A 26,040-nucleotide genomic window follows, 5' to 3' on the forward strand; every position below is an offset into this window, starting at 1 on the left:
GCTGAGGAGCGGCTGAAACGGCCGGAGGAGTTGCTGGGCCTGGGACTTAAAAATATGAGGCAAACATTTCAACAGAACTCTTCTAGCGCCCGTTAATCTTAGGGGGGAGGGAGAGGGCAAGGGGAGGGGGAAGGGCAAGAAGGAGTGGGGCAGGGGGGAGGGCAAGAGGGAGTGGGGCAGGGGGGAGGGCAAGAGGTAGTGGGGCAGGTTGGAGGGGGAAGGGCAAAAGGGAGTGGGGCTGGGGGGAGGGGGGAGGGCAAAAGGGAGTGGGGCAGAGGGAAGGGGGGGCAAGAGGGTATGGGGCAGGAGGGAGGGGCAAGAGAGAGTGGGGCAGGAGGGAGGGGAAGGGCAGGAGGGAGTGGGGCAGGGAGTTGTTGCAGATGTTGCTTGCCTTTGTTGTGGCCATGGAAGGGGAAATGGTGGCGGTGGGGACCGGAGCGCACAACTCTGCTGGGCAGGGGGGAGGGGAGAGGGCAAGAGGGGGTGGGGCAGGGGGGAGGGGGAAGGGCAAGAGGGGGTGGGGCAGGGGGAGGGGAGAGGGCAAGAGGGAGTGGGGCAAGAGGGAGTGGGGGAGGAGGAAGGGTAAGAGGGAGTGGGGCAGGAGGAGGGGGAAGGGCGAGAGGGGAGGGGGAAGGGCAACAGGGAGTGGGGCAGGGGGAGGGGGAGGGAAGGGCAAGAGGGAGTGGGGAGGGCAGAAGGGCTGGGGCAGGAGGCTGACAGGAAGGGGAGGGTGAGAAAGAGGGGAGGGGGATGGAGGGCAAGAGAGTGGGGTGGGAGGGAGGGGAAGAGAGGCAAGAGTGTGAGGCAGAAGGGAGGGAGGGAGAGTGGGGCAGTACTCCCAGAAAAGGGCCCCCACTCTCGGCCAGAGGAGGCGGTGGGCCCGGCCAGGTGGAGGAGGACGCGGTGCAGCCGAGGTGGAGATAGCTGGCCCCAAAGGTCAACTAGTGCCCGTTATTTTAATGGGCTTAAAAATACTAGTAATAATAATAATAATAATAATAATAATAATAATATCATAATACAAAATGGGGGAAAAGACTAATTCACCTATTCTCATTCACCTAGTAATTAATGCCTTTCTTGTGGGGAACAGGAACTGATTAATTATGGGGCAATTAAGGGGCTATTCTGATGCAATATAGTTGCAGTAATGCTGGGGCTTTTAACATTTTAAAATGGGCAGGTTAGATCAGAAAATGAAAGTGGAAAATGCCACACTAAATATTGGAATGCAATAGGTTGGCATCAACGTTCTCTGGATTCAGCGTAAAACATTATTAAGCAAAGGATGGTAAATCCAGACAAAACCACTAGTGTGGAAGCAACCGTGGTAAGATTCAGATGCGATAAAAAGTATTGGATATGTGTGTCAGGCAGAAGTGACTGCACAATATAAAAGATGGGTTCCGAAAACAGTGTGGTTCTGTGTCCTTCCACAGCCAGGTTTACTGATGGTCCTGTAGACATTAGCAGCTAAAAAATAAGGTAACTTTTGGTGGTTCAGCATGGTGGGGCAGCAGCAGGACGGGCACAGGGTGGTGGCAGGAGGCCCCTCTGAAGCCCCAGGTCCCCAAGGTCTGGAGTTAAGAGCATCTCTGGATCTATACACCCTTGTCCCCATCCCCTTTGCTTTTATTATACTGCCCTATCATTGCCCCTGAAGGGACTTTAAAAATGATTCTCTCCTGCCCCTATTTGCTAAGACTCATTTTTGGGGTGTCTACAAAGCTCTCAGCTGGATTAATAGTGATTCCTTTCCCCCAGGGTATGCTGAAAACTGTAGTTTTGCAAGGGGATTGAGGGATCTCTAATAGATTTCTCTGCACCCTCACCAAAGTACAGTTTTCAGGACCATATAGGGAAGAGTTTGACAGTTAAGTGTATATGCATTTACAGTACAGATTACAGTACAACCAGTTTGCATTTACAGTACAGATAATACCTATGATAGATTGATTATGGTCATAGACCAGCAAAGACAATACTTAAGAGAAAAGGTAATTTATGAAGGCATAGTTAATAGTTGCTAGCGCATCATCAGTTTAGACTCTACACTCGCAGCCTGAATGATATGTAAGACATGATTGCCAGAGGACTGCTTTGGGTGAGTCTCATGACGGATTTGTGTTCATCTTTCATATTGCATGTTGTTCCTGAGTGACCCCACGAGCCTCAACCTGGCTACTAGAGGACTGTAGTAATGGGTGTGTGGTCTGTGAAAGTGTATGCACCCTCCACTGGCATACACCAAAAGCCTGTTCACCTCTGAGCATTATATGATTTCTTTGCAAGCCTCAGTCTTTGTCACTTATTGACTCCAGGCAAAATCCATCACCTTCTCTTCTGCAAGATCTATTGAAATGAGAGGAAGTTGCACAGAGAATGGGATGTGCTCTTGGCCGGCTGGTGTTGCTTTCTGTTCAGTGCTGTTCAAGAGAAGCAGTGGGTGAATTGTGCCCAGCACATCTCAACATATCTATTATGTCTAACAAATGAGTCTAAAGTGATACCAAAGTTATAATTAAGACAAAACAAAGGAAAATTGTTTGAGTATACAAGATACAGTGGTGTACAATGCGTAGCAATTTAACAAACATAACCATAATAAGAAGTTTGGATTAAGTAATGCTGTTGACAAATTTCTGTTTATTTTGTGTACACAACGATATACCCATGATTTTCCTATTTGATTTGCACTTCATTTTATGGTTGCGTTACTTCTCTTTGGACTGTGATTGTACTACAGCAATTCTTTTCCTTTCCTTTTTTCTTTAGAAAAGCCCAACAACAACATTCAAACTGACTCTTCATGGATTTATCTGGCACTCTAAAGAGAGAGTTTTCAGCATTTAAAAGATATGATGACCATTAAATGGTGGCATAATGAATGTTTTAATGAATGATTTGTAATTATGTTAAAATTAAAGGTTTCTTGACAATATTTTTTAAATCCATGTGGGGCTTAAGTAGCATATGGATCTTGTTAAGCACTCAAATCAAGTCAGAATTTGTTTAATAGTACAATCTCTGTGGCACTCCAAATAATGGTCTGTGTCAATATAATAGCAATTCTTTCTATCTGAATCCTATTCACAAAAGACACTTCAGCATTTTACAATAAGTTCTTGATTGTATGTGTGGCGGGGGTGGGGAGTGAAGGGAGAGGGAGAGGGAAAGAATGAGAGTAGAAACATAACAAATCATTTGGTGAATGATCTGCAGTCCAAGGGCAGCAAAGTTGGTTGAATAGAACTGTTTGCATTGTATTCCGGAGATGGATTATGGAGGTGTCAGATTGGGTTTGTAGCTGCATATGAAAGGTAGCTTCTTTTTGCAGTCAGAACCATCCCAGTGACCCTGGCCTGGAAGGAAAGCAAGCAAAGGTGAGTACAAATTCAATGAGTTCATCTTCTCTTCACATCAGAGATGCTGATGGCACCTCAAAGATTAGCAGATTTGTGTCAAGCCATGAATGCTTATGCCACAATAAGTTCATTAGGATGGTACTTCAAACACATGTGAAGAATATGTTCAGAATAACCTACGTGGTCAAATATTACCTACCTCACTGTGAAGTACAAGTACCACTGACTGAAAAGCACTATCCACCTTTAAAGAAAAAATTCTAGCACCTTTCAAAAGTATTCAATTAAACTTTTTTTAAAAATCATTTTTATCTACTCTGGGAGCAAGGGAAGGAAAAGATGGCCTTATGATTGTGAAATGAATTTTTCAGGACAGTGATTGTGTATTCAAACTATTTCCATCATACATGGTATCTACTTAAAAAAAGATTGTGAGCTCTTTGGAGACTAGGGATTATGATGATGATAATGATGATGATCTTCGGCTTTGAGAATTTTATCTATTGAAAGGTAGAATAACAACAACAACAGCAACAACAATAAATTATTATTATTATTTGAGATGGTGTTCAATTTCTTCTGGTACTGCACCAAGGGCACCAAGAACTATTGGCACCACTATTGTTTTCTTTTTCCAGAGCTGCTCAATTTCAATCTGAAGGTCCTTGTATTTGGTTATTTTCACAAAAAACAATTGGAGAAAATAACCAAATACAGGGACCTTCAGTTTGAAATTGAGCAGCTCTGGAAAAAGAAAACAATAGTGGTGCCAGTGCCAATAGTTATTGGTGCCCTTGATGCAGTACCAAAAGAACTTGAACACCATCTCAACACCCTGGGCATCAATAAAATTACAACACATCAACTACAGGAGGCCACACTACTTGGAACAGCAAGAATATTACAACGGTATCTTTAATTCTTCTTTAGTTATCCTAGACCCTTGGAAAGGGCCCGATAATTAAAGTACCAAATCCAGTCAATAACATCTGGTAGTGTGTGTAAATAGCACAACAACAACAACAACAATGTTCAGCCTTATGTGCCACAAGATGTTTTGCTGATTGTGGCACAGCAAACAAACATGGCTACTCATCTGGACTTTCTCCATGCATGACTTTTCTGCTGTTGTATAGGCCTCTCTAGCCCTCTTCAGATAATATTCCTCTTTTTGTTCAGGGAGAGCAAAATGGGAGAGCACTGGCTAGCCATGCCCACCACATGACTTGGAACTCTTTGTAGAAAAGCACTGAATGAGCGGGGTGGGTGTCTGGGGCCAGAGGGTGTGTCTGGCCAGAGGGTGTGTAGGTGCAGGTTGTTTGAAATACCAGCAACCTATTGGGTATGTTTGAATTACAATGAAACCTCATCCAAAGTTCCAGGCAGCATACAAGTGCATTTCCTTTTGCCTAGAGGATGGAAGCTCTGCGCTAGAGTTATTACTGATGTTTCACCTAGGAACATATGAAGCAAATTTGGAAATTCCTCCTAAGGTAAAATACTGAGTAGTTGCAATGATGTTTCTTCCAAGGGGAAACACCTGAAGACTGTCTAGGGAAGGTAAATGAGCTTTGATAAGACCAACAACATTCATCAAGAGGTTCCTCCCATCCCTCCTTTGCACTGCCCTCTGCATATTCAGCCAGGATTAACTAGGCTTTCTACTCACTTAACTTGCAATTGCTGGCCATCTATATGTGCTTATTAGCCAGATTCATCATACGGGTGGACCTCAGTATCTGCGAGGGTTCCATTCTCTGCTGCTACGGCAGATACCGAAACGGCAGATACCGAAACTGCAGATACCAAGGCATTAAGTCAATGGGATGGTATGTGTGTGTGTGTTAGGTTCCCAGAGGCTTGAAAATCATGGCAAAAAAAGTTTAAAAGGGCAAAATAAAGTGCCCTACTGTGCTCCGTGGGCCTTCAACAGTCCAATGATGCTCCCCACCCAGGTCCCAAAGTCCCCATTTCCCACAAAAAATCACAGGGGGGGGATGCTGGTTTTAGTCCAGATGAGCCACAAAATGGATCTTTTACATAAAATGGCAGCCAGAAAGACCTCCGAGGTCATTTCTGGCTGTCCCGAAACTGTGGGTACATGGGTTTTAACCCTTTTGTATCAATGCATAATGAGGTCGGGTAACAATTGGTGGACTGCGGATACACAAAATAGTGGAACTGTGTATAGAGAGGTACACGTGTACTTTGGAAGAGACAACTAACTGAAATGTTGGTCAGTTAAGCATTATGTTCCCATTTGAGTTAAGTTAAGAGGAAAGGTTAATTTAAGGTTGTATGAATTAGCTTTAAGCTTCCTTCTTAGGATGCCCACTGTTTTCTCCTGCAACATAAACTCTGAATACAAATGGCATTAACAATGTATTAAAATGAACCACCCAGTCTGCTAAATTCAAATTACTTTTGAATGTCAAAGTAACCAATACACAACAATGGGTGAATTGTCATCCAAACAAAACCATCAATTGCCTGGAAAGTGATCAGAACACAGTAGCATTTGATAGTAAGAACTATTTTAATTGAAAAGTGGGGCCAATTTTTTCTAGGTTTAGGATAATTTGAGCAAATACTTGGAACAGAGATTGTATATGTGGAGTATGCTGTACCTCCAATATTAATATTTAACTTCAAGCATATACGAAGGTTCAGGATACTGTTAATTGTTTCCCCAACAACATGAAGAATTGAGCTCAGCGGGCGCTGAATGAAATTTGTCACAGATCCATCTGTCCAGCTTAGAGAGGATCCCTGCAGGGGGAAAAAATGGAATGTAATGAAGATTATGCCACTTGGTAAACTTTCAGATATTCAAATTGGACTGAAATTGAATGAGCAAAGGAAGTTTTCATGAGGATCTGCACAGAAGTCTATTGCCTGCAGTAAGGTTTCTGTACTTTAGAGCGGCAGGAATAATCTGTGGTGCATAATTTATTAGAGGGATTGTCTGCAAACAGATTGGAACTTTATTGAATTTGTTACTCAGCATTGTTCCATGTACACAACTTACTCTAAGAATCTAAACTGAGCCTTTTTAATTAATGTAGGTTAGAATTTCATTCCATTATTGTGTGGGTAAGACAAAATTCCCTTTCAAATATTAATGACAACAAATATGAATTTTTAAATGGGCATGCTACGGTCTTTGATTATTATTTTTTGGCACTAAAATGCAGGAATGTAGTACAGGGACTGGTTCACATATGTACCCAATCAGGGATCCACTATGCAAGATGCAGGAGCAGGCACATGTACCCGCTAATGTGCACAAGATAATGTTTGATATATGTGCCATATTTCCTCGGTCCCTCCTGCCCCTTTTTTGAGGGGCAAAGATCACATAAATCTAGACTATGTATGTGCTTCGAAATTACATAGGAACATAGGAAGCTGCCATATGCTGAGTCAGACCATAGGCCCATCTAGCTCAGTATTGTCTACACAGACTGGCAGAAGCTTCTCCAAGGTTGCAGGTAGGAGTCTTTCCTAGCCCTATCTCGGAGATGCCAGGGAGGGAACTTGGAACCTTCTCCTCTTCCCGAGTGGCTCCATCCCCTGAGGGGAATATCTTACAGTGCTCACACATCAAGTCTCCCATTCATATGCAACCAGAGCAGGACCCTGCTTAGCCAAGGGGACAAGTCATGCTTGCCGGTGGCTCTGTTGGGCAGTTAGAGCATGGCCGGTGCTGTGTGTTTGCAGCGCGGCCAGGAGAGGCTCTTCCCTGCCTTAAAGGGAGACATCAGATGCAGTGGGCATGGTCTGGCTCCCAAATGGAGCTGGGCAGCTCCGTTCAGCAGTTAGAGCCTGACTGGCATTGCATTTGCAGCATGGCCAGGAGAGGCTCTTCCCTGCCTTAAAGGCAGGGGAGAGCCGCTTCTGGCCGCACTGCAAATGCAGCGTTGGCTGTTCAACTCCCGAACGGAGCCACGCAGCTCCGTTTGGGAGTTAGAGCCAGGCTGGTGCTGCATTTGCGGCGTGGCCAGAAGCAGCTCTGCCCTGCCTCAAAGGCAGGGAAGAGCCGCTCCTGGTCACGCCATGGATGCAGCGCCAGCCATTTAACTCCTGAAGGAGGCTGCATAGCCCCGCTCAGGAGCTAAACCAGCACCCCCCGCATCTGCAAAGTATGGCCCCTGATTGGTGGCAGCCTGGGTTCTTTGAACCCATTTGCCCAATGGTGGCTCTGCCCCTGGCCTGAGTGTCTGCAGCAGACCCCAGCACAGAGCATTCCAGAGCCAGCATGCTGAGTGTTATCTCAGCTGCTGCTTTAAAAAAACAACCCTCGCTCACTGCAGACAGTACAAACAGTGAGACATCAAGCTCAGTACCCCCTCAGGTGAGCATCCTAGCCAACTGCGTTTTGTTCTATGTGTTTGATTTGAATGTAAACCACCCTGAGCCACTTCAGGAAGGGCAGTATATAAATTGAACAAAAACAATCCCCCTTTTAGCTGATTGGTTTATTAAATTATGGGACTATAACTCTGTTTCCAAAGTTTCAGCTTATGTGAATAACTCTCCATCAGAATCCTTTTTATTAACTTGGGAACCTTTCATAATATATAATGTTCAACAAGGTCATTGTTTGTTTCTGAGATCTGGTTTTGATTTGTGATCTATGATTTCGTGATTGAAATCCAGTTGGTGGAAGTTGTCTTTCTTATTATTATTATTATTTAATTTTTCTCTTTTTACTTTATCCTGACTATTGATTCTTGGCATAAAACTTGGTATGCTTTGATTTCAAGAGATGGAATTTCTTTTTTCTCAATAATAATAATAATAATAATAATAATAATAATAATAATAATAGAGAACAAAAACAAACAAGTAAGCAAACTGCTCAGCTCACCCACATCAAAGACTGACCCTGATGATAGCTACTCTCAGCAACACATAAAGTTTCCATTCGAACTAAATACCAAAGAGTTTAATGGTTATGTGCAAAGCTGACTGTTATTTAATGAACTATGAGTGGCTAAAACTCCAGGGTTGAAAAACTTTGCACACTTCCTTGGGAGTAATTTCCATTGAACTCCGTAGGACTTAGTTCTGAATAAATATGTTTAGGATTGTGGAGGCTTAAAAAAGGCTTTCTGGTCATTTGAAGATAAACAGTGTGATTGCAGTGTTGCCCAGAGTAAAGGGTGAGCTGTTAGGAATTGCTGAAATATAACCATTAGGAGAATTTAAGCTTACAGCCATTAATCGAAGATTCACGCTCTGTTAGATGTTCACTGAAGTTATTATTAAAGTCGAGAAAATTTAGAAAATATTCAAATACATTTTGGCAAAGAGAGGAGCCCTAACTTTTGTGTTTCTTTTTTCATTTTTTAAAATCTAATTTTCCATTTCCCTGGCACTTTAGAAATATCACCCAACCCTAGTTGTAACACCATGTCAGCATAGCAGCACCCTAGAGCCAGCAGCCTCCTGCATCAGCAGAAAGGCCTGAGTAGAGGGGACTGTATATACAAGTGATTCCACTGGGTGTTATGCAGAGGTACAACAGATCATAGCTTCAGAAGCAATGATGGCACTGCGTGATAGTCAGCAGCACCCGAGCTACAGGAAGGGTTTCTGACATTGGTACTCAGGGAAGACTTCAGAGTTGTGGAGTTTAAATTGTAAGTTGGAATAGATTGAAGCTTTATGCGTGGTGTTTATTTATAATATGATTTCCTAACTGGTACTGCAGTGCTTCAATTTGTTTTGTGTGAAACTGGTAAATCTCAATTCTAATCGTGTACTGAGAGTTGAACTTAAGATCAGATTCTCTTAAGGGAAGAGGCCTGGTCTGGGGGTAGCAAGCATGACTTGTCCCCTTAGCTAAGCAGGGTCTGCCCTGGCTGCATCTGAAAGGGAGACTAGAAGTGTGAACACTGTAAGCTATTCCCCTTAGGAGATGGAGCCACTCTGGGAAGAGCATCTAGGTCCCAAGTTCCTTCCCTGGCATCTCCAAGACAGGGCTGAGAGAGGTTCCTGTCTGCAACCTTGGAGAAGCCTCTGCCAGTCTGTGCAGACAATACTGAGCGAGATGGACCTATGGCCTGACTCAGTATATGGCAGCTTCCTATGTTCCTATCAATTAATCTTCAGTGTTGCACTTGTTAGACTTACCCCTTGGTGGCTTCCTCCTGTCCAGAACTGGGCTGTTTTTTGTCCTTGATAAGTGGCCAGGTTCACAAGAAACTCATTGTGTTCGGCACTTGAGATACTGGTCAGGTGTCCACTTGTGACTACGCTTTGACAAGTGCTCTGAAAAGCAAAGGAATTTGGAAAGGGGAGCAAAGAAGGTTTAAAAAAGAGGTAATCAGCAAGGCAGTTGGGAAACAAAGCGAGTGCAGAATATTTGAGCCAAACAAGATTTTAAAAAATGAAAGGAACACAGAAGAACAGAGAAAGTTATACATATGTAGAGTGAATGCAAGTGATAAAGGAAAGCAGTCAAGCAAAACAGAGAATTAAGTAGCAGGAGAGGGGAAATATAAATATTAACTAAAGTTCCACTCTACCAACCTTACCAGGACAATGGGTAGACTGTGGTTGGGCCATGTTGCATTGCCAGTGACATTGTTATAATTCAGTACACGCCCTACCCACCCAAAATGAGAACTCTGGATGCTAGGCAGGGAGGGATGGAGGGGAGGGAGGGAGGCTGTTGCATCTTGATTTGCTGAGGTGAAAGTTCCCTCCCTGTTTCTAGGGTGACATCATAGGAAACGAGATTTGAATTCCATACTGTAGCACAATGATGCTTACATGCGCATGCTATAGGAGTGTTCAGTGCATGTCTTGAACTGGTGCTAAATTAGTTTTTCATACACCAGTCATAGGCCCTCTTTAATGGCTGAATAAATATGAGTTATATCACCAGTAGTACATTAGCAGCATTATCTTGTTTGTGTACCACCTCAAAATGGTGGTACATATGCTGGTAACCTCTATGCTGGATTACTGCAATGTGCTTTATGTAGGGCTGCCTTTGTACGTAGTCTGGACACTGCAGTTGGTTCAGAATGCGGCAGCTGGGTTGGTCTCTGGGTCATCTAGGAGAGACCATATTACTCCCATAATGAAGGAGTTACACTGGCTGCCGATATGTTTCCGGGCAAAATGCAAGATGCTGGTTATAACCTATAAAGCCCTAAACAGCTTGGGCCCTGGGTATTTAAGAGAATGTCTTCTTCACCATGATCCTCACTGCCTGTTAAGATCATCTGGAGAGGTTTGTCTATGGTTGCTGCCAACTCATTTGGTGGCTACTCGGGGAGGGGTCTTCTCCGTTGCTGCCCCTGGACTTTGGAATGCACTCTCTGTTGAAATAAGAGTCCATCTCTGGCAACTTTTAAAAAGGCACTGAAGACACATGTATTCACCCAGGCTTTTAATTAGATGAATGGTTTTAAATTTTTAATGTTGGTTTTAAAATGATTTTAATGTTAATGATTTTAATGTTTAAATGCTGTTAATTGTTTAATTTAGTTTTGATTTTAATTGCTTTTGTTTTGATGTAAACCGCTTTTGGAAGGGTGGTATATAAATCAAATAGATAAATAAGTGAATGAATGAATGAATGGACCAAAAGTGAATATTTAACCCATTCACACTTCTTGAAGAAGACAATAACAAAAATCTTCCTCAGAATTCACAGGCTCTGAATGTACTGTAGCATCTAATGAAAAGAATGTCCACTTTGCCAGAAATAAGGTTTTAGAAAATACAGTGTGGTTCTCAGTAAATGCCTGCCACCTTATTCCACACAGAGTTGCAAAAAGGCAAATGAGCATGGAAGTAGTGAGTCACCAAAATGCAAACTATATCTTGCAGGGATAATTTAGCAGATTCACCAAGACACTCTGGTACTGCCTTCGAGCCTCTTGAAAACTATTATCTATAATGAGCCCAAGAGTAGAGGTTGGCTGTATCAGAAGCAGGATCATTTGCTGCAGTTCTGTCCATGATTATGTTCACTTTGGGGCTGAGGTTTTGGTAAACACTTGATGACATCCCTGCCAGCCTCACATAGTGTTGCATAGCAGGCACTTTGTACTAAAGCAGGCTTTATTACCAAGTGTGGCACAAAAGTCTCAGGAGAAGAAAGGGAGGGAGGGAGGGAGGGAGAGATTGAAAAAAGATGCAAAGGAGGGAAAATGTTCATTTTGAAGAACATTTTGAATGTACCTCAGCTTCTGCCCATGACATTTGTTTCTGGACAAACATGTAGCATTGGCCCATGTAACTGACCCAACCATCTTGACAGCCATCTTGGCAAAAGGATTCTGCATCTATCAGAGAAGAGTCAGGCAAATCTGGGGCCTTAGTGTTCAAAGGAGGCTGATTATTCCCACCAAAAATGTTTCCGAACAAGAAACGGACATCACGCTTTTTGGCTTCTGGAAAGTCATTGCCTGCAAAAAAATACAAAACCAGATTCTCAGTCAGTAAAGTCTAAATAAAACAGTCAGAAATCATTTTAGAATATATAGACACCAGAAAGAACATGTGCGGAAGAGGCCGCATTCTCACGCAATGCAAAACTGGAGTTGAAGATGCCAGAGGTTACCTAACCTGAAAGTCTGAATGCATAACAGCCCCTCTGAATTCCGGTTCTGCACACAGAGCTCTCCAAATTCCAATTTGAACCCTCAAGTTGGAGTGAGTTTTGTCAACCCAACCTGAGGTTTAACACAGCTTGCATTACATCTGAATTCTGAATTGCAGGCTGCGTTCCCTGAAACTAAAGTTGAGAGAGGAAGCTCTGGCTGTGCAGGCTGTCCTTCATGCAAGAAGGAAGCCCACACAACCAATCCCTCCTCCTCTCTGCAGTCTCCCTGACTGCAGAGAGGCTCTCCGTTACATCTGAATTCGGACAGGAGAGCAGGGTGGGGAGCAGAATTGCGGGTCCATTGGACCCGTAGTTCTGTGTCCATATGAATATGGGGGTGGGGGGAGGAAGAATTGAATCAAAGGAATTCCTAGAGATGATCGATAGAATGTCAGTATTGCCAATAGCTGCAATGTGGTGCTTAGTGTATGCCCTCATGTTGATGTCAAGAATAATCATAAGATCAACAAAGAATATGTGGTAATAGTTGTATATAGTTCAGGGCCACTAGGTGGCATGGTGTAGGGAGAAAGGGAATGTTTGGAAAGGGAAGATTAAAGTTAGTTTCTGTTTCAGCTCAACATTTCAGCTCAAGCTGTTTCAGCTGTTTCAAACACCCCACTGCCTATTGAGAAAATCAGGAGAGGTCACTGCTGCTGTGGCAGGATGGGGCACAGTGTCAGTGGCTGAGTGCAGGGAGGGTGGAGGGGGTGAGGAGGGGTCTCTCCCCCTTTTTTACCTTTTAAAGTGCCACCCATCCATGATTTCTCCCAGCTGTGGCACCTCCCCTCCAGTAATATCCGTCCCTTGCAAAGGGACGTCACCTGGCTCATTCACCGCTCGGCTCTGCCCATGTGACATCACCCACAAAGGGGGGAGTGAGCTCTTCTCCCTCATTTCAGGCTGCGTTTGCTTCCTGAACAATGTTTATTTCACTTTCTCCCCCCCCCCAAAGAGGGCTCTATGGACCCTGGGCCGTGCCCCCTTTGTGGGTGACATCACGTGGGTGGCAAAGACATTAATTAAGAGGTTAATGTTTCCAGATCAGGAAACATATAAAGATTTCCTGTCTGGCCTAAAGGATCAAGGTCTTCTTAAGTCCTATTTACATGCTATGTTCAACAATCATACAATCTGTGAAGAGTGGGTACAGGTACAAATCTGTAGGCAGGTACAGTTATTTACATGCCGTTGAACACAGGTACAGCAGTGCACTTTCCATCTGCACATGCATTTGAGGGACCAGTACCCGGGCTCACTTTTAAAATGAGCACAGATACAGTCATTCACACAAAAGCGTGAAATGCAGGTACCACCTAAGGTCTGGACAGGACTTCTGACTGGTGTGGTGTTGTCTGCAATTCCTAGTTTGTCTGTTTGGCTTTCTGGGTCTGGCTTTGACTTGCAGTTTGCTCCTGATCTTTATTCCTGGTCTGCTCCCCCTGGTTCTCTGCTCGGCCTGCTGAGTCTGACTTTGGATTCCAAACTACCTTGCAGAGGTTGCCCATGGCCCAACCTTGGCAGCAGGAAAGATCTTGACATTGTTTCTTCATACATACATACATTCCTAGAGCAGTGTGGAGTGTGGCTTTGCCTCACAAGTAGGCTGCATACTTATGCTCACAGCAATTCAGGCCAAACATGACCTCACAAAAAAGCAAACTATTTTTCCTTAATTTTTCCTGCTTACCCTTAGTTGCCTAATAGACTGTGTGTGTGTCTGTGTCTGTGTGTACACATGTACCTGCCAACTAAAGGTGATGGATCTGTAGTGGACTGTAGTCCACAAAACAGGGACGTGCACAAATTGTTTTTCGAGTCATGATTCAGAACACATCCCCTGCCCCTTTAAAACAGAGGAGAGCAGGTGTATATCTGCTCCTCCATCACCATCTCCTCAATTGGCAGCGCTCCTCCCAGCTATCTTCACATGCTGGCAGCACTCTTGCCCAGCTGTCCCTGTGATGCCAGCACGCACATGGCCTCCACGCATGCTGCCCTCATGTGCTGGCTTTGTGCAGGGGCAGCTGGGGGAAAGCTCTGCTGGCATGTGAAGATAGCTGGGAGGAGCACCTCCAATTCAGGATGTGGCAGAGGAGCAGGTATGCACCTGCATCCCTCCATTTTAAAGGGGCAGGGGATGTGTTCCAAATTGCACCCCGAAACATGATTCGTGTACATCCCTACCACAAAAGCTTATGTGGAAATATATTTGTTAGTCTTTAAGGTGCTACATGATTATTAGTTTTGCTGCAAGAGACTAACATAGCTGTCTATGTTATAACATAACATATTCCCTTTGGAAATAATATGCATCGGATACTTTCTAAATACAATACATTTTCTTTCATTTTCTGCTGAGTACTTCTACTCTCAGATCCCAATTGAAATTGGCCTGTTAGTCAGGACTAAGTGGTGAGTCTCTGAACCTATCATTCCCTCTTTGTTTCTCTGGATCCATTAACAAGCATGAGTGCCCCCCCAAACCTAAGGAAGAGTAGGTGAAGCAAAAAGCCAAGATAATATCAGAAATTTGTTTTTCATAAGATCAGCACATGCACTCAACTCTTACCTTCAGATCCAGGAAGAATGAGAATACCCAGGTACATCAACAAAACCAGAAGTGACTTCATTGTCTGGTGTTGATAGCACCTACAATCAGGTAAAAACATGTGTATCTGAGTCCATATTTAAAATCAAATTCATATTTCCTTTGACAAGTACTTGAAACTCAATTCATACTGTTTGAAACTTTCAAATCAATTTAATTAGTGCTAACAAAGTAACACTGAGAGACAGACCCATTTCCCCAACGCGAAGCACCTACACATTGACTACACATAGTCAATCACTCACAATTCTTTACATTAACTTCCCAAACTGAAGATCATAAACATTATGAGCATAACCACAAAGCAGGCAAAGATCCCAACAATTTGTATTGATGTATCTGCCTGTGAAGCCAGTGTGGATTTACAGAAGCATATCTAACTGAAGCATATATAACTGAAGAAGAAGCCAGTGTGGATTTACAGAAGCATATCTGAAGCTTCATTCTGCTAAGGTGTGTATTCCTTCTTTTCTCTCTTTCCTCTCCCTCTGCTCTCCTTCTCTCTCTTTCTCCTTCCCTCTATCACTCATTTCTTTTCTCACCTCCCCACAACCAGCACAGAGCACAAAGGCTGGCTTGGGGAGGAATGGTCAGGCTCGGAGGGCACGTAAGCAGGGGAAGATGTTTGTAAACTACATAATGTAGGAAAAAAAAATTTCTAAGCTATTTGCTCTGGCTAGCTAAGCTTTACAAGGTCTCAGGCAGAGACCCTTCCCAGTGCTGCTACTTGAGATCTTTTAGACTGAAGATGCCTTCTGTGAGCACAGCATGAGCTCTAGTACTAAGCTATGGCACCCCCATAACATATTATCATGCATTATGACATTGTGTTGGAACGTCAGTTGGAAGTGAACATCTCATCCAAGCCAATAAGTACTGCTGCAGTAAAACTAGTAGTTTTCAAACATTCTGTCTTCAGAGAATGGTTTCCAGATTGATTCCTCTGCCAAAAAACTACCATGCCACAGAACCACAGTGCATTAGGATTTCTGAGGCATGTTCTAGGGTACTCATTCAGTTCATGAGGAGGCCATCCAGGTCTGTTGGACCTCACCATCATACACAAAGCAATAAGGGATCAAACCTCACCATCGTCATACAACATGAATTGGGAGTGTACTCCACAAGTGTGTTTTGGGGGAGTGCACCCCAAAACATACAAACAATCCCCTCTGACTATACACTTCAGTAGTGGTGGAGAAGCTGTGTTTCAAGGAATCTTGTCGGTCATTACTAGTCTTCTTATTGTGGAACCTTTGACAGTATTATGAGCACCCCAAAATATTAATACATATATAGGCCTGTGTCTGATTTCATTTTGTTAAGAGTTCAATTCAATGTCTGAACTGGAGGTGAATCTCATGACTGCCTGGTCAATGATTTGTAGAGGCAGGGGTAATCTAGCATTGGTTATCAGCATCTGTGGAAACTCACTGAGACAATGGGCCAGGCTTAATTACCAATCTCACACTGCTGAAATTAACCTGTGTCCAGTAACAGGATGCTTCTGCCTTAAGTCAAATGTGTTGATTAACTTGCCTCACTCATGCTTACCCTTTTGATGATACTTTGAATATTCTTTTGTTGCAAATACACACTAGATAGAGGTATACAAGAAATAATGTCTCACACAAATAGAACTAACTCCCTCTCACTAATTGCTAACTTTTAACACCTTCCGGGACCAGGCTAGCACATCTGGGATGCAGATTTGCTTTTGGACTTTGTCCCCTCCTCAAGATAACAGAAGAAGATTGAGATCTCTCTGGACTGACCAAATATCCTGAGCTAATTTTGGTAATTAAAAGACAACATTCAGAGGATAGCAGAAATAAATGCCTTTATTTCTCAAAGACTCAAAATGGACATCAAGGGATGGAACCACTATAAGAAGGAGTCTCTGGACATGGCAGTTTAGCAGTTCTGTGCCTACGGGCATTTTGCTCACACGCTAGCTATCTTGTGCCTACAGCAAGATTTGCTCAGGAACTCTGCTCATGAACAGGAACTGTCTGTGACTTCTACTGCGCAGTGAGAAGTCAAGACTTTTCCCCAACCATGGCACCTTCACTCTCTGCCTCGCTCTGAGCAAACTGTCTGCTTGACCACCAGAAGCCAGACAATCGCTCTGTTGCTGTTCCCAGCTACAGTCTCTCCTCTTCAGCTGAAAGATCCACCATTCTCAAGCCTGGGTAAATATGCGGCTCATACAAACCTGGAATTCCCTCATCCCTTCCCCTTCTCCTACACCCTTCACCTCTCCCCCCTACTAATTTCTGAAACCCCCCAAACCATACCAGCCCCGAGCCTTCCTCCCTCCCTCCCCCTTTTTCCACCTGTATCTAAACTGTACTAGGCTCTAGGAAGATTTAATTGCACGCACATATGTCAGTTAGGCACACTGTGGAATACTGGTTAGGATGTTCTGTTTAAATACTGTTGCTAAAATTGATAGAGGGTTCTGCTTTCTGCTTTGCTAGACTATGTTGTTAGTCTTTATACTCAATAAAGCCCATTGAATCCTTCTGAGTAGTTTGATCTCCTTTCCTTCATCGCTTCCAGATCATACATGGTCATCAATATAAAAGAACTTGATCCAGACCTGTTTTATATACTAGCTAATGAGCATGTTTGGTATATAGATCAGGCCTGGTCTGTAACAACAGGCTTCCAAGAAATCCCAAGGTTTCTCAGGACACAGTTTGAAAAATCTCTGCATTCTTATCTTAATAGAATATTATTAGATGTCCATAAATGTATCCAATATTGTATTGAACCTAGTAAATATTTTTGCTCCAATGTATATTTGCTCTGAAGACTGTTTAACATTTTGCACATCTAATAGTTTAGAAGCTATTAGCCAATGAGGCTGTTCTCAGGCACAGCTTAACCCGGGCTAGGGAAGCTAGGGATTGGGCTCGATCCCAGCACTGCAGCGCCACCTAGCCCCAGTATTTACTCCAGCTATTAGCTCTGGCTACTTGCTCATGTGCAAGCATGGGCTGCTTCCAGCCTAGCCACACATAGAGATGGGTGTCTAGAGAGCCCGTCTCTTGGGGGTATCACCCAAGGCAGTGTGTGTGTTGTGCACTGCATTGTGGGACTCAAAGAGACCATGACAATGAGTCCCAGCCTCAGCTCAATCTGTCCTGCTCTGCGCTACATGGAGCAGGGCTGATCATGGACAACAACGATCATCAGGACAACTATCATCTGGGAGAGGGGGAGGCAAGGCTTGGGAAGCCTCCCCCCACCCACCTGCCTGCCCACCCAGTAGGTAAGCCTCCCTCCCACCCACCTGCCCACCCACCCAGTAGGTCATGTGAATGGCCCCAATATTTATTAATGTTTAATTTGTAGCCAGTTCATATATTCACAGGCTTCCTTAGTCCAGATATTTCAACCCCTGCTGTTCCTTATCTTGCCTCATCTCATCTCAGCCAGTCACTTTCCACCTAAATAAATAACCCAGTTTTTTAGCCTACTCTTAGTTTTTAGCCAACTTTTAGCCTACTTTTAGTTTTTTAGCCTACTCTTGCACCAGTTGCTTTCTTTCACTTTTAGAGAGCAACAGACTATAGGAGACACTATATAATCCATTTTATTCCTTTATTATGGAACGGGATTTTACTCCAACATCACCTACACTTTCTCTTTAATTCTGGTTTCCCTGAGATGTTTGGAAATAGTGCTGGATCTTCTGTTGATTGTGTGAAGACAGACACACATTCTAAAATGTAGTAGAAGAGGTTTGAACACCCATTCACTGTATTCCAAGGCATTTATTTTCAGGACGGATTGGACGTTCAAAACCACCTCCACTACACTTAAGAAGCTGTTTTTGTCTTCACCCTAAATTGAATCTCACCTCCAAATTATTACAAAGTGCAAACACTGCCCTGGTAGATAATATGTATTTTCTTGCAATATGTATTTCCAGTAAAAGGTTTTCAGAGTGTTTATCAAACATCAGACTCAATATCAAAACAATAAACCTCATATCAGACCCTAAAAACCAGAAAGAATCAGTAAGAGCCAACCTAAACGTTTAGCCCCCACAAACCACACAACAAAAATGCCTTTCCCTGTTTTTCAAAACATGCAAGAGAGAAAAAAAGGTGGGCCCCACAGAGAAAGGAAAGGCCATGATTTAAAAGTCCTGCTCCTAGTTTTATTTATTTATTTATTTATTTATTTATTTTGTACATTTCTATCTCGCTCTTCTTCTGAGCTGCTCAGAGCAGTGTACATGGTTATTCTTATCCTCACAACTACCCTGTCAGGTAGATTAGGCTGAGAGATACATGATTGGCCCAGAGTCACCCAGTGAATTTCATGGTTGAATGGGGATTTCAACTTGGGTCTTCCCGGTCCTAGTCCAACACTCTAACCACTATGCTATGCTGGCTTTCTAGTAGAGATTGACTTCATGTCCAAAAACCTGGAGCCAAGCTTCATTAGCAGATCTCAACACATCATAGGGAGTGGTGGGGAGGGATCATGAATTCAAAGCAACACAAAGTACCCATTTAAAGAAATACCTGCTCTGTAGATCTTCCTCTTTGCTTTTTCCTCCCTTATTTTATTGTTGCTCACAAGCAGCAGCAGCTTTGGAGGGTATTATGGTCACTGCTTTGGCAAATGGATCTTTCCCCTTCACATAAAGCAGCTCATCTCAGTATTTAGTCCCTCTCCATTTTTATATAACCTCTCCTTCCTGAACAAAGAAGGGTGGGAACCTGTTTCTAACACCATTGTTGATTGTACAGTTGATTCCTAAAATCCTTTACAAACACACACTTGAGTCTTACTAATCTGCGGAAGAAAAACTCTCATACTCATAGATCCCTTTGGACCCACTAAATGAATTGTACATCAAAATGGTACAGATAAGCCATTCAATTGTCAGCTTTGACATGATTCCTGTTTGAATTTTCAGGTTCGCTATAGGATTCTAATGGAAACATCTTCAATTGCATAGATCAGCAGTGAACACAAGAATGCTGAAGAAGTGCTGAAGAAACATGGCATTTTCATACTTAAGGCTCAAATGGCCTTTGAACCTGTTTCACACTTGTCTGATGGTTGCTAACATACCACAGATAATTTGCAGGAAGAGAGACATTTGTCAATGTCAGTTTTACAACATTATAGAAAGCAATTGAAGCAGGACCCCTTTAACCCTAAAGTGTGAAGAAGGTCCCTCAAGTGTGTGTCCAGTATAGGCCTGGGGAGTGCAGATATCCATTGTTTAACCCAGTGTTTCTCAACCACCGGTCCCTGGACCGCTGCCGGTCCCCGAAGGGTTGAGTGCCGGTCCCTGACTGGGAGTCAACACCCCCCCCCTGAAATCAAGGCACTCACTTCCTCAATTTTGCACATGGCACGGAAGAGGAAGAGTATCACGGAGGCATGGGACCCTTCTTGTGCCTTGCCTCCACATGCTGCTGAGATCTTCCTATAGCTATCTTATTCCCTATCTTTACAGCTTCAAACTGTATGCGATGCGGGGGCATGGAGGAAAAAGTATGGCAGTGGGCGCCACTTGAAGGGCTGCTGGTTCTTGCATGCTCATTGTTTGCAGCCAAAGGTTGGTTGATTGAAACCCAGCTGCCTGTTGTGGTCGAGGCGCCTTGAGAGGGAACACTGTTTCCCTCTTGCATCAGTGGGGCTTGCTTGTATGTTGTTTTCATTGGCCCCATGTAGCTTTTGAATTTTTCCAATGGCCCAGCATCCCCTCTCCATTGAGTAATCACAAGCACCTCCACTCCAGACATACTGGAGACAAATTTGTTCACCCAGGCTTTTAGATTCAGGGGTTCTCAACCTTGGGTACCCAGACGTTGGTGGACTTCTACTCCCATAATCCCGAGCCATAATGGCCAAATGCCATTGTTGTTGGGGGTTATGGGAGTTTAACTGAGGGACCCAAGGTTAAGAACCCCTAATATTCAATGTTTGCAAAAGATTCCAAATTTAATTATTTTAATGCTTATATTATTTTCATTCTAAACTGCCCAGAGATGCAAGTTTTGGGCAGTATAGAAGTCTGATAGATAGACAGACAGACAGACAGATAGACAGACTTGAAACCCCTTTACTAACTGCTGGTCCGGGAAACTGCGCATGAAGAATGTAGCGGTCCTTGAAACTCTGCACAAAGAATTTAGCGGTCCTTGACTCCAAAAAGTTTGAGAAACACTGGTTTAACCCATCTCTAGGACAGTGTTTCATCTTTGAGATTAGGTAATTAAAAAAAACCACATACACTTCTATTGGTTGTTGACACTTAACCTGCATTACATTTACAATCCTTCACATTATGGATGGGCTATCATTATTTCATTATTATTATTTATTCGATTTCTATACCACCCTTCCAAATGTGGCTCAGGGCGGTTTACACAGAGAAATAACAAATAAATAAGATGGATCCCTGTCCCCAAAAGGCTCACAATCTAAAAAGAAACACAAGATAGACACCAGCAACAGTCACTGGAGGTACTGTGTTGGGGGTGAATAGGGCCGATTACTCTCCCGCTGCTAAATAAAGAGAATCACCATGTTAAAAGGTGCCTCTATGCCAAGTTAGGGGAGAAAGGTGGGGAAATCTTCTATTCTGTGTCTCCCCCTTCTTATCTCAACCTCTTTTCTTATTTTCTAGTAGAATGTCACCCCTGGCTTGAAAGGAATCTATGCACAGGATATCCATTAGGAAGAAATATATTCCACCTCAATTTATCCTGTTTCCAGGATTAACTGAAATGGACTATTTAAATTTAATTTTAAAGGATAGTAAAGAGGAGAATTTACTCAATGTTGCTAAATTTTGTTATATTTGTGGTGTTATTCGGAATGAAGTTAATTCTAAATGATTTTATTTTTGTAATTCTGGCCATTGGCTGTACTAATCAAGACTGAGACTGACTGCACAGGATTTCTGTGATATATGTGTGGCGGAAAACATCAACATCGACATCTCAGTGGAAATGTTAATGACTATTTTCATTTGTAGTTGTTGACAGTGATTGTTTGCTATCATTTTTAGCCATTTGAACCAGTATTCAAAATATCCAGGAATTTTTTAATGGGTTTGAAACTCTGGAATCCCGATGGGTCTACTACGGCCAAGTTCTCACTGAGATGGCAAACCTTTGTCTAGGCTACACCACTTCTGATTGCAGTTACATGCTCACAGGACTGATTTCTCCTCCATTAAAAAAAGATTAAATTAAAATCCTTGTAGATAGAAAACTAACATGTCAGAGAGAAGGCTTGACTAGAACCCTTTTCTTGACTTGCTGGTTTTCTCTGTAATGGATTACTAGTCATAGACTGAAATAAATTGCGTTCATCCTCAATAATGTTTCCATATGAAGGAGCATTCAGTCCTGTGAAATCCAACTTGCAGATTGTAGTAGCACAACTCAGACACAGGTTTACCAACTCAATGAGATCTCAAAAAGAAAGGAGGTCAAACATGCATTTACTCTTGCTCTCTAAAACAACTTTACTTTCAGGATGTTAAAGAATGGGGGGGGAGTGAATGAGCAGTATTCAGTTCAAGCTCCATTGAACACACACAATCTTTTCCGTCTTATGCCCTTTTAAGTCCAGTCCTAACAGTCTATGTACATTAAACATCTATTAAACACATACAATAATTATACCCTTGGATCTTATGTTTGAGTTGATGGATTAATTTGAGAACTATATATTTATCAAGAGGGATGCAGCAGATCCTTATTACACCCACACCCAGGCCTCAGTGCAAAGGAAACACAGACACAATAGCTGGGTCAGGGCCACAACTTCATTGAACAAATAGAACGGTAATAATCAACTCCACCCCAAAGCAGTGCAGGCCTACATTAGGCTGGGTATCAGACACACATATCTGATCCCAAGCTTAAATGGGCGATACACCCCAACTCACAGACCACAACCAGGCAAGCTGATTGCTGCCCCTTTGGGCCAATCTGATATGGGTCGGTGCTCACCCCCTCAAGCCCAGGTCTTGGGCTTCACCCCCTCAAACTATTCAGCCTTTAAAGATTGTGAAGCCCCAAAGCAAGTAGGAGCACCAATGAGCCGCAAAGACTCTAGGAATCAATTACTTGCTCCCCTCCTTTAAACCAGCCCAAAAGTGCTCAGTGAGATGTTCCCACCTAATCCTAGACCAAGCCTGCCCTGCTCCTGCCACATGGAAAGGTCAGCCCAGGTTGGCCTTACCTCCATCTCCACCCCCAACCATCCAAGAATTCGACAAGCCCCCTCTGCATGTCAAGCAAATAAACAGTGCACCTGGCTGCAGAAAGGTGAACTCCATCAGGCTGGAACAATTCAGGAAGAAAATGCTGAATACCCAAGTGAGGAAGGAAGCCACCTCTAGAAGCCAATACCTCCCTACCCAAATCCCTATTGACTTTGCACCTAGCACACTCAAGCCCAATAGGATTAGCAGCCCCCTCCACACACTACACTGCAACAGATCAAACCATAGGATGATCACACTGAGTATCCAGCACCTGATGGTGGCAAAGTCACACATGGCTTGCTGAATCAAGGAAAGGCTAGTTCTCTGAACTAAAATATTCTCACCTAAATGAATAACCTATAAGGAAGGTAGAGCACTGACAAAAAATCGCTAAGAGTTGGATGCAGCTGACCCCACAACAGCCCACTCCTCCCCAACCAATAAACAGAGGCATAACCACCTCAGTCCAACTGCATCCCAATCCTGGAGGTGCTGGCCCATCTGTGTGCCCAGAGTACAACTGAGTGCCTGCAAATAATTAAAAAAAAAAAAAAACGCAAAGGAGCCCAGCATCTGTCAGAAAACCAAGAATATATACATGCAATGCCAACAAGGAAAAGGGGGGCAGTCCAGAAATGCAAGAAAAGTGTGCAACCAGCAAGAACAAGGAAAATTTAAGGGCATACATATTGCTTAAAGACTTTGGAATGCAAGCACCCACTATGCCAAATGCCGTCAGAAAAACCCAGGCTGGTGCTGGCCCCAGGCTGGTGCTGGCCCCAATCTGGAAGAAATGAAGGCCATAAGGGATGGGCAACTGACCAAAGACCACACAAGCTTTGCACAGAAGTGCCTAAAATTACTAAAGGCATTAGGGGTGTGCAAACAGTTTTGATGGCGAACATGTTCGACGTTGAACCGCTTCAGTTCAACAGTTCGGAGTTGAACTGAACTGTTCAGGGGTTGAACAGGGTTTAACCCCCTGTTCAGTCTGACGCTGGACTGAACACCCCTCTGAATTTTCGGGGGGGTTGCGAGCTTCACATTAAAATAATAATATATATTTTTTAACCTTTACTCCCTTTGGGGGAGTTCTTGGAGGTGGCAGGGTGGGTGGGTCCATGGAGGTTTCCCTTCCCCCTGCTGGCCTTCCTCATGCCCCCCTCAGCCAGTTCAGCCACTCTTCAGCTGGTTTTTGGCCTTCACTCAGAAGCGCGGCAGCCATTATGGAGCCCTGGCCACGCAGAGGCCAAGTGCACTGATGTGTGGGCTCCATAATGTCCACCAGGTCATCAGGTGAAGGCTGAAAACTGGCAGAAGAGCAGCCGAACCGGCCAAGGGGGGCATGAGGAAGGCCAGCGGGGGAAGGGGGAACCTCCATGGACCCCCGCTGCCACCTCCAGGATCTCCCCCGAGGGGAGTAAAGGTGTTTTTTTTTAACAATGTGAAGCTCGAGAACCCCCCTGGACTGAACTGAACCAGGGGGGATTTGAGGGGGGGTGCCAGACCGAACTGGCCCGATTTGGTTTGAGGCCGATCCAGCCTCGAACCAAACCGGGCCAGCTGGTTCGGTGCACATCCCTAAAAGGCGTTCCGTCAGAGTAGACAAAAAGACAGCTCACAACAGGAGGGCCAAGCTCCAGATAAGCCTGCAATGCTAAAACAGGGCAAAGATAAGAACCATCAAACTGGTAGACCAGGATAAGTTGCCCATAGCCACATGGGTTCATCTTAGACCTCTGTAGGAAAATTCATACACCAGTGTCCATGAGAACCATTGCTCTGCACTGCAAACAAGAAGACCTAACTGAATGCCACCTGCAGGGAAAAACACCAGGGGGCTGGGAAGCCACCCCCCCCCCAAGAAAAACCAGTGCAGGGGCTCGAAAAAGGGCAACATCCCAAGGGGAGAAGCATAAAGAAGAGTAGTAAGAAGAGAACTCAAAAGTTCAGGAATCATTGGCTGCCTCCTGTCAGGAGGTGGCAGGTGCTCATGGCCCCAATCATCCACCATTGGCCATATCCTGAAATCTACCATGGGGTCAGACAAACCCATCCTCTTGCATTCAAAGGAAATCACTGCAACATGAACTGCCAAGGTGCTGCTGGCTTTGAATGAGGTACTGCTTAACGTGCTCAGAGGAAATGGGCCAAATATCTTAAAGACCCATCTGTCATCCGAAAGCCTGAAAAGCCAAAGCCTTACTAAAATAGCCCCTAGGAGCCAAAGAGGTATCAATTAGGGATGTGAGTTTTGTTTCGGATACAAAACGTTTTGTGCACAAAACACCCAGTGCTTAAAACAGAAAATTTTGTAGCCGAAACAAAAGTTCCCTCTTTCGGATACAAAACATTTTGTTGTTTCGACTGTTCTGGAACTCCATTTTGCAATCGCAAAAATTCTTTCTCCTTCAGTCTCCATTTTGACTTTTGATGTTTGAATTTCCAGCCCTTCCAGCCCGCAGATTGGCCAGCAAAAGCATGGGCTGATCAGCTGGCAATTGACTCCTTATTCCTTTTAAGCAAATTTAAGGGTAAATTTTACCCTCATTGGCTAGTGGGGCAGTGTGCATTTCCCCTCACTGGCCAGTGGGGCAGTGTGCATTTCATTGTTGTTGTTTCAAACTGTTGTGTGTAGATCAATTGCATTTCGGGTGGCGGGGATGTGGATATGCATGACCTTTGGAAATCTGCCTGATTTCCCTCAAAGCTCTGCTGTTGTTGATGTGTGATGTTATTTGGAGTGGATTCGGGGCAGAAAGGGGGCTTTGGGGGCAGAAGAGTGGTTCAGGTGGCAGTGCCCCAATGGGTGCCTGCTGCCACCCAGATTCCAAATGAATTGGGAAAAGGTCTGATTTTTAAAGAATTTCTGAAGTTGACATGTCTTTGGGGCAGATTCGGGGCAAAAAGGGGACCGGAGCGGCAAAACAGTGGGTTGGGTGGCAGTGCCCGAAGGGGTGCCTGCCGCAACCCAGATTCCAAAGGAATAGGGCAAAGGGCTGATTTCTTAGAAATTGTTGAAGTTTACGCTTCTTTAAAGTTTTCCCCCTTAGGGAATAATGGAGGTTTCAGCAGCCCCATAACTCCACCTGGAGGGCACTGGGGTGGCTGGGAGCGAGTGGTGGTGTAATGCACATAGGGTGCCAACCACCCCCATGGGTTGCTAACCCATAGGGTGCTG

The 26,040-nt window shown here is 44.0% G+C and overlaps 1 protein-coding gene across 1 annotated transcript in view; it reads right to left on the reverse strand.

Annotated features, from left to right (window-relative positions):
- Positions 1-2,698: 2,698 nt before the first annotated feature.
- Positions 2,699-26,040, reverse strand: part of LOC128351417 (snaclec bitiscetin subunit beta-like) — a 32,990-nt gene continuing 9,648 nt past the window's right edge. Inside the window, exons 2-6 of the mRNA XM_053310939.1 lie at positions 14,564-14,643; positions 11,568-11,794; positions 9,504-9,641; positions 5,993-6,134; positions 2,699-3,362 (exon numbers count right to left, since the gene is read on the reverse strand). Coding sequence (XP_053166914.1) covers positions 3,280-3,362; positions 5,993-6,134; positions 9,504-9,641; positions 11,568-11,794; positions 14,564-14,643 — 670 coding nt within the window. The 3' untranslated portion in view covers positions 2,699-3,279. The remainder of the gene's footprint in view (positions 3,363-5,992; positions 6,135-9,503; positions 9,642-11,567; positions 11,795-14,563; positions 14,644-26,040) is intronic.

This window comes from Hemicordylus capensis, chromosome 3, assembly GCF_027244095.1.
Source record: "Hemicordylus capensis ecotype Gifberg chromosome 3, rHemCap1.1.pri, whole genome shotgun sequence".
Lineage (NCBI taxonomy): Eukaryota > Metazoa > Chordata > Lepidosauria > Squamata > Cordylidae > Hemicordylus > Hemicordylus capensis.